Here is a 9,649-nt window from a genome sequence, read left to right as displayed (position 1 = left end):
CATGTGACCATTAATGGAATAAGTGTGACCTTATTATTTTCAATTAATAAAATATATTTAATTAAAAAATGAAAACCTGAATTTTGCATTTTCAAAACTTTAGATATGAGAATTGAATTGTCAATACTTAATACCTTAATTGTGAATTTTTCCCTACTTTCTATGTAGTTCCAAGAAAAATGAGATGTAGAGAAAGAATTTATATCAGATTATTATTCCAAATTTCTATATATTTATATTTAGCGATATATTTATATTTACTATAAATTACTTATTATGCTAAAAAAAAAAATTATTAGTAACTTTTTATAAATGGAAATTTGCACTTTCGATATCCAATCTTTTCGAAATATATAGCGATTTCATGATCAATTTTTTTTTAACATAATCCATACCCAACCTTTAAATCACGTAGCAAAACTCATCATTTCGTCCATTTTGATCATAAATTGACGGATTTATCATTCTCTTTAAATAAAAAAAAGTGAAATAAAAAAATAAAGAAATTACAAATAAAATTCCATAACTTCTTACGAAGTAGAAATAAATCTCACTTGAAAATAATTAACTGCTTATTAACCCAATAAAAAAATTAGAAAAATTTCATCTTAATCCACGGCCAAACCGTGAAAAACCATGAAAAAAAATTCAATCACGAGTTCCCGCTCTTTAAACATTAGAGATTTCATCATTTCAAACTCTCTCTCCCGTTCTCTCTCTAAAACACATTTTCTCTCTCTAAAACTATGGCACCAAATTTTATCTTCCCCCAAAATCTGAACTCGCTTGAAGAAGAAGATCCCGATTACACCCGCCTCACCGTCCAAAACGCTTCCGCCATATCCTCTCTTCGCTCCTCGGAACTCGAAGAATTTGTAAAAGGTCAGTTTTTTACTTCCCCGTTCACCCTTTTCCTTAATGCATTCCGCCCTAATCTTGCTCCATTTTTAAGTTAATTGAGCTTTTGGGACTTTTGAAAACCAGGGGTTTCCTTCGATTTGTCGGATAAAGAGTTATTCTGTATCGAAGAGCAAGAAATTTTCGACCGCGTGTATTCTTTGGTGAAGGGGTTTGCTAGCCTGACTCCCGGTTGCAAGCTCAATTTGGTGGAGTCATTGAGGTCTAATCTGAGTGTTCTATTGCCAAATGTTGACTCTCTTTCGCGCTTGCGTGGCTCAGTTTCGAGCAGAAATGGCAATGATTCGGATGAGCAGGACGAAACTTCTGAGGTTTGTGATGGAAGCTCGACGCTTGATAGGGTGGCCTCGCACAGGAATGCGTTTAAAATATATACTTTTTTCCTTATTCATATCGTGCTCATCGAGGAGTCGAGCTCCAGTCCCATCAATAATAACACTAAAGTAAATATTTCTTTGACCCCTCTCTCTAAATTATGCGTTCTGTAATGTCAATAAATACATAGAAGATTTTATGTATATACATTCATTATTGGCTGTTTAGTGGAATTAGCATGGCTGATTCTATTTTAATGCTCTAGGCAGCGGCAAGTAGCCGGAAGAAACATCTGGTAAATTCGTGGAATTGGGAGTCTCAGAGGAGCAGAATACTGAATTTGATTGCTAATTCGCTGGAGATCAATCTTTCCTTGCTTTTTGGGTCATCTAACCCGGATGAAAATTACTTATCCTTCATTGCGAAGTAAGTTGAAAATCTATTTTATTTTATTTTATTTTTTTGCTTCATATATGATCTATTGTGTTAATTTTTAATTTGACAAAATGATCTGTTGTAGAAATGCATTCTTGATGTTTGAGAACGCCGCGCTATTAAAAGATTCTGATACGAAAGATGCTTTATGTCGTGTAATCGGGACATGTGCTACCAAGTATCACTACATAGCACAATCATGTGCTTCCATTCTTCACTTAATTCATAAATATGATTTTGTTGTTATACATTTGGCTGATGCCGTTGCTGCGGCAGAAAAGAAGTATGCTGATGGAAGTGTGGCTACTTCCCTTATTCGGGAGATTGGAAAAACAAATCCAAAAGCCTATGTGAAGGATACTGTTGGGGCTGAAAATATTGGCCGGTTCCTTGTAGAGCTTGCTGATCGATTGCCAAAGCTGATTTCAACTAACATTGGCTTGTTAATTCCACATTTTGGGGGAGAATCTTACAAAATGAGGAATGCTCTTGTTGGGGTGTTGGGGAAGTTAGTTGTGAAGGCCTTTAATGACGTTGAAGGAGAAGTGAGCTCAAAATCTATTCGTCTACGAACAAAGCAGGCCATGTTGGAAATCTTGTTGGAGCGCTGTCGTGATGTCTCTGCTTATACTAGAAGTCGTGTTCTTCAAGTTTGGGCTGAATTATGTGAAGAACATTCTGTTTCAATTGGTTTGTGGAATGAGGTTGCGGCGGTTGCTGCTGGGAGGTTAGAAGACAAGAGTTCAATGGTCAGGAAATCTGCCCTTAATTTACTTATCATGATGCTGCAGCATAACCCTTTTGGACCCCAACTTCGAACTGCTTCTTTTGAGGCAACCTTAGAACAGTACAAGAAGAAGTTGAACGAGCTTGGACCAAAATCTCCATCCAAAAATTCATCAGAAGGCGTCTCCAATGGGTTGCCTTCAGACAATGACATCTCTAATGTGGATGGTGAGGTTGGAGATGAAGAAACTGAAGGGAATTCCAAGGAAGAAGATAGTTTGACTGATAGCTGCTTACCTCAAGCAGCTGATGGTATAGTACAGATGGATTCTTCTGTACCATCTTTTGGGAATTTGGAGCAAACTAGAACCTTGGTTGCTTCACTGGAGGCAGGCTTAAGATTTTCTATGTGTCTCTCTGCCACGATGCCAACTCTTGTTCAGTTAATGGCTTCATCATCTGCCACTGATGTCGAAAATGCAATTCTTTTGCTCATGAGATGCAGACAATTTCAAATTGATGGTTCAGAAGCCTGCCTCTGCAAGATGTTGCCTTTGGTAATGCGATATCTTCATCAGGATTCAGAAATTGAGATTTAATATTTATCCTTCACCACCCCATCTCTTCATGTCTTCAAGTAGGTTTGATACGTAAACCTTTTTGTCTCTAATGGTAACAGGTATTTTCTCAAGATAAATCGATTTGTGAGGCTGTTGAGAATGCTTTCATCACGATATATATAAGGAAGAACCCAGTAAAAACTGCAAAGAATCTCTTGGATCTTTCCATAAATTCAAACATTGGGGATCTTGCGTCCTTGGAGTTCATCCTTGGAGCCCTGGTATCCAAAGGCGACATAACTGCTAGCATGGTAAGCTACTTCTGGTTTACTTGCGCAATTATTTGCAGACCGTTGTGCTCTGTTAGGCAGAGAAGTTTGTTCACACTGCACATGACATCTGAACAAGGAACTTCACGTTATGCTTTTTAAAATTTTATTCCTGGGATGGCAAAAAAAGGACATCTTTTCATGCTCGTAATCCCATATATATTGAAGTGACTTTTGGGGAATCTTAACCTAGTTTCCACAGATATCAAATGTCTCTTAAGCGTGATCAGGACTTGATTTTAGGATTGATACTTTAGCAGGATACAGTTCCAGTATTAAATGCCATTGTCCTACTATATTTCTTGGCCAGGGGGAGTAGGCGAATATTGTAAATTATGCTATCAAATCTTTTAATCCCAGTGTATGCATTGTGACAGGAGAGTATGTATTTATTTTGCCAACCGTGTAAGCTATAGAACAGACGTTGTCTTATCTTAGGAACCTAAGTGATGATGAACTGACTCTTCCATGATAAGATTCAACATGAAGTTTACAGGACTGTCATCAGCCACCATTTCTTGGTGAGTTGTGAACTTATTTTGGTTAGGCATATGACCTGCATTACACATAATTGAAACATGTCTGAAAACATTGTATGAATGATTAAATATTGAGATCTTAAATTGCTTTTAGGATGACTGCAACAAGAGTGCATATCAGGCTCAGTATCGAGATTGGAGTTTTGTCAATGTTCTTTTTGAGTAACTATGAATCAGCTATTTTTGAAGCTAGCTGGACCGGCATTTATATTTCAGAGTTTCTCCTTTTTGAAAAGGTTCTTACTTGTAGTGTATTTCATTGATTCATCTGTTTTTCTTTTCCAGTTGTCTGCGTTGTGGGATTTGTTTTGTTTCAATGTCAGTGGAACAACCGCTGAGCAAAGTCGCGGTGCTTTATCTGTCCTGTGCATGGTGGCAAAATCTTCTCCTAGTGTCCTCAGCTCTCACCTACAAGACATTGTTGATATAGGATTTGGTCGCTGGGCAAAAGTGGAACCTTTGCTAGCTAGGACAGCATGCACAGCACTACAGAGGTTGTCCAAAGAGGATAAGGAAAAATTGTTGTCTAGTAATGGCAGTCGTGTATTTGGTATTTTAGAGGGTTTGGTTACTGGCTTCATACTTCCAGAGAACATATGGTATGCTGCAGCTGATCGAGCAATTGCTACAATATACACTATTCATCCAACTCCAGAAACAATAGCTGCTGATCTCGTGAAAAGATCTCTCAGCTCTGTATTTAATTGCCATGGCGATGGTAAGTTACAAAATGACATGGATAATGGCAGCTCCAGTGTCCTTACGACTGTTCAGGTTACGAAACTTAGCAGATATCTATTTGTTGTTAGTCAAGTAGCCATGAACCAATTGGTCTATATTGAATCTTGTGTTCGGAAAATCCGAAAAGAAAAGGCCAAGAAAGAGAAAATCGTTGCCGATGACCTTAAAGCTAATGCAAACACATCTGATGTGCAAAAGGTGACATGGTTTCTGATTTTACTTTTTCTTGATAGTGCATGCTTGCATGGTGTCATTTGAAGAAGTGGCTGTAACATTCATTTTTATTTGCTTGACTTATTCCTTCCAGGATAATGGTATCAACGCAGAGTTAGGTCTTGCAGCCTCTGAGGATGCAATGCTTGATGGCCTTGTGGAAAGAGCAGAGAAAGAAATTATTTCTGGTGGTAATACTGGAAAAAACTTAATTGGGCACTCTGGCTCTTTTCTGTCAAAATTATGCAGAAATTTTAGTTTGATGCAAAAGGTGATTGCAATTCTTTTTTATACTGTAGTACATAGTTCGCTGCTTTCTAGTATGTCATGGAGATTTCAATATTAATTTACTTTATTTTGCCTGTATTATTTTTGATATGGCATGATGCTTGGATGTCCACTATACTAAAAGATGTAGTTAGTTCAACAGATAGGAAATGCCATTTTCTTATCTGCAATCAGAGCGAGCCAATTCAAGTTCGACATGAATGATTAGTCTTATTCCAGTTCAGTTAAATTTTCTCTTACATTCTGTTTATGTTTTCTACAATTCACTTACTGAGTTGAACTTCTGCATCCATTTGTAGTTTCCTGAGCTGCAGACATCAGCAATGCTTGCTTTATGTAGGTTTATGATAATTGATGCAGACTTTTGGTAAGACTGACTTTCTCATTAGCACACATTCATTTCAAGAAGAAAAGATTAATTTCTTGTGCTTGTTTTTTGGATTCCTAGTGAGTCAAATCTTCAACTGCTTTTCACTGTTGTGGAGAATGCACCATCAGAAACTGTTCGGTCAAATTGCACCATTGCTCTTGGAGATTTGGCAGTTCGTTTTCCCAATCTATTAGAGCCATGGACTGAAAACATGTATGCACGCCTAAGGGATCCTTCAGTTTGTGTCCGGAAGAGTGCTGTGTTGGTTCTTTCTCATCTGATTTTAAATGACATGATGAAGGTTTGAGGGACTTCCATTTGCCCTTGTTCTTTTCGGTTTTCCCTTGATGCTTTGTAGATATCTTGACTATTAAATGTTTAGGTGAAAGGTTACATAAATGAAATGGCTATGAGAGTAGAAGATGAAGATGAAAGGATTTCAAATCTGGCTAGACTTTTTTTTAATGAGTTGTCAAAGAAAGGTGAAATATTTTAACCAGATTTTTAAGTAGTAACTGATCTTGAGACCATCTTCTTTTCATTGAATTTTTTGAATTTTGGTTACAGGGAGCAATCCTATTTATAATCTACTCCCAGATATCCTTGGAAAACTGTCCTGCCAGAACTTGAAGGGAGAGTCTTTCTGCAACATTATGCAATTTCTAATTGGTTCCATCAAGAAGGTATTTCTGGCTTAGCTTAGTTTGTGATGAGAACATTTTATTTTGCGGTAAATTGGCTCAATTAATGGAACATTTTCAGGACAAACAAATGGAAGCTCTTGTTGAGAAGCTGTGCAATAGGTTTACGGGAGTGACAGGTACTCTACGTTTGACTTGTTTCATTTTTTCTTATTTGACCTTTTTGTTATAATTCTACTTTGTATTAATCATTGAATGTGACTTAATGACACCCAATGACCCAAAAATCATGGAAGGCTTAAACAGTAAATACTTAACTCTCAAATTACTCTCTACATCGACAATGTGCATAAATATAGGAAAATTTGCCTTAAGCTCATATCTATTTTAAGCTTTGTTAATTGCCCATCTGCATGATTATAGAGATTGGGCATTAGAGATTTATCATGCTGACCTACGTCTAATATGTTGTTTTCTGTGTAAATAAAAAGGCTTTCTCCCGCTTTCCCATTATGAAAACGATAACGTCTATCATGTACCCTGTAGGCCAGTTGAAAGATGGCTTTTATTTTGTCATTCGAATAATGAGCCTGTTCTACCATGTTATTTGAATATCTCATTGTTTTTGACAAATATATTAAGGATAGGCATGTCTACCAAGATTAGATATTTTGGAGCTGCTTGTCGCTTATATTGGCCGAAGCTCTAACTCATTTCTGTAAACCAAGAAAATGGGATATTTCCTGTTGTAAGATCAATATCTTTTAATCTGTTGCTAAATCTTTTTGTTGCCAAATGATATTAAACCAAGATAGCATATTCAAGTTGTTGGTTTCTTTAATTCTCTATCAGTGAATAATGGCGGTGCTTCTGTTCATTATGGATCCTTTTGGTGCAGATATAAGGCAGTGGGAGTATATTTCTTACTGTCTTTCTCAGCTAGCATTCACTGAAAAGAGCATGAGAAAGCTTATGGAGTCAATTAAGGCATATGAACATGTCCTATCAGAGGACACCGTGATGGAGCATTTTAAAAACATAATTAACAAGGTATTGACCTATGATGTGCTTTCATCACCATGATTAATTGGTTTCCTAACTGGATCACATCGTTTAGCTATCAAATTGATAACCTATCTAAATTTTCTGCTTTTTATTTTTTTCTAATTTCTTTCAGGGGAAGAAGTTTGCAAAGCCAGAATTAAAATCAAGCATTGAGGAGTTTGAAGAAAAGATTAGTAAGTCTCACAATGAAAGAAAGGAACAAGAACTTACTGCAAAGAATGCTCAAGCTCACCAACAAAAAATTGATAGCTTGGGGAGTTTTGTGGCGGCTAAAAATGAGGTAGAGGAAAGTGGTGAATCTGAAATTACTGAAGGTAGGTTGGTGTTGGTTAGATGACCTTTAATCTACCAGTTGTTCTACTTGTATTTCCGCCGAATGAGGTTTGTTTTGTTTAATGAATTTTTTCTAACTATTTGAAGTTCTTACATATTCAACTCTAAGATTAAAGGCCTTTCTGGGGAAAGTATCTAACTACCTATGTTCTGGTGCAACACATTTATAATTGTACAGGATTGTAGAGTTGTACTGTGGAAAGAACCTTTTCTCTCTGTCTTTTTGTTTTTCTTTTCGATTTCTGGAAGTTCATCAAGGGGATGATCTTCCTATTAACTAATTTCAATCTTTGTTACAATTTGATGGAGTATGTCCTATGGATATCATGAAAATACTGTACCTTAGTAATGATCTTCACCTTTGAAAATGCTTCAGATGAAGAAGAAACTGATAGGTCCATGGAGAAGACTGGAATTTTGCATTCAAAACCAAAAAATCCAAAGTCAAAGGAACAGTCACAGGCTTCTAGTGGGATTACGGATTCTGAATTTGACGATGATGAAGTTCGATCACCTCTTGCTAATTTAAGAGGTTATACAAGCTTCTTACTTCGATACATATACAGTTGAATCCCAGGCTCAAAAGGTACTAATATAATGTCACCACTTGCAGGTGCCTCAAAATCAAGGCTGAAGAAAAGCAGCACAAAATGTCAAAACACTGATACTCGCACCTCCACTAGAAGAAATTCCCGATCAAAGAGACGGTCTCTCTCTCTCTCCCCCCATGCCATTATGCCATATTTAACTTCAGAAATCTCTCTCCCCCCTCCCCCCCCACCCCCTATGCTGCCTCTTGCATGTGTATGCAACTCACTTCTGTTATTTGTTTGCATCCGTTGACTCTTCATGCCATTATGCCATATTAACTTTAGAAACTAGTAGAAAATGTACACAAATGCCATTTGTTGCTAGCGAAATGCAATTTTGATAGTCTTTTGTTTTGTATATGTCAAAAGAAACACTTTCTAAATGAATGTTCGAGGTTCTGAGATGAAAGAACTCGTTCCATCTCAAAGTATTCGAACTCCCAAAAACATTCCACCGTTTACCAATAACCAGGTCTAGAATTGTTGAGAGGAAGATATTATTGGCAATGCACATATAGGCACTCCTAAAATCTTGTTATGGAACTTTCTTCCAAGCATGTTTGGCTCAGCTAAAACTTCGTACTTAAATTTAATTCAATTTTCGTTTCCAAATATGCATGTAAAAGTTGGGTTTTCTTTCTTATAAGTAAAATGGTCGATGCTAAATGAAATATAGCCCCCGTTTGGTCCCCATTATTATAATTTATAATTTTTGAAATATTATTTTTTTTAAAAATGTGTTGTTGATATTGTTTTATAGAAGATTGTGCAGTTGAAAATAAGAGAGAAAACTATAATTTTGAATAATAGGGGCCAAACAAGGGCATAATCCATCCAAATAGGATATTCAAATAGTCGCTTTACATGGTATATACATAACAAATTGTCATGTGTACGTCATGTAGGACGACTATCGACAGTCTTTATTATGAATAGCTTTAATCTTGCAAAAGTTGATTCCAGATTTCGTTGTTGCATTTTGACACATATCTGCTCAAAGTATTTTGTGTGCTCCACGCCTGGTTTCTTTTCAGCAGTTATCTTCTTGATGTTCGGTTCCTAAATTAATTTGTAATTATGAGCTTTATCATAGTATCTTATGCCAGTAGTGAAAAGCCTCCTAACACGATTTTATTATTGATGCAGGTAGGAAGAAGATTAAAGGACAATGACTTATGATCGATTCTTTGGTTCTTCGTAAAATACAGTTAAGAAACTCGATTGTACTTTAGGTTGTTTGTAATGTATATGTTGAATTGACCCTTAATTTCTTCTCAACACGTTCTCTTGACTTTCTTTTCTCAGAATCCTAAAATCTACGGTATGTAAGAACATATTCCACTCGAATATGTTATATGCGATATTGCAAATATAGTCACTTTTGCCAAATGAGTCTCGCTGTTTACTTGTTCTCCGTCCAAGTATTTGCTCGATTTGGAACCAAAATGGAGATGATCTTTGTTACCCCTTGCCTTTTTTGAGGAAATCACATTGGATCAACTTTCTTCAAAAGTTCTTTTAACTATAAACACATTTCCATAAAATTAACCAAACATATCTAAAATTAGTTTTTGAATTTCAAAAGT

The 9,649-nt window shown here is 36.3% G+C and overlaps 1 protein-coding gene across 1 annotated transcript; it reads left to right on the top strand.

Moving 5' to 3' along the window:
- The first annotated feature begins 680 nt into the window (after positions 1 to 680).
- On the top strand, positions 681 to 9,452 carry LOC111407740 (condensin complex subunit 1). The gene is made up of 17 exons (XM_023037393.1): positions 681 to 882; positions 985 to 1,361; positions 1,499 to 1,659; positions 1,754 to 2,951; positions 3,074 to 3,265; positions 4,108 to 4,761; positions 4,871 to 5,047; positions 5,364 to 5,431; positions 5,513 to 5,735; positions 5,817 to 5,916; positions 6,002 to 6,117; positions 6,197 to 6,254; positions 6,974 to 7,125; positions 7,253 to 7,454; positions 7,850 to 8,005; positions 8,087 to 8,180; positions 9,210 to 9,452. The coding sequence occupies exons 1-17, from the start codon at positions 747 to 749 to the stop codon at positions 9,211 to 9,213; spliced, it is 4,068 nt and encodes a 1,355-aa protein (XP_022893161.1). The 5' UTR covers positions 681 to 746; the 3' UTR covers positions 9,214 to 9,452.
- Positions 9,453 to 9,649: the final 197 nt, after the last annotated feature.

This window comes from Olea europaea, chromosome 13, assembly GCF_002742605.1.
Source record: "Olea europaea var. sylvestris chromosome 13, O_europaea_v1, whole genome shotgun sequence".
Taxonomy (NCBI): Eukaryota; Viridiplantae; Streptophyta; class Magnoliopsida; order Lamiales; family Oleaceae; genus Olea; species Olea europaea.
This window is presented reverse-complemented; position numbering and strand designations above follow the sequence as displayed.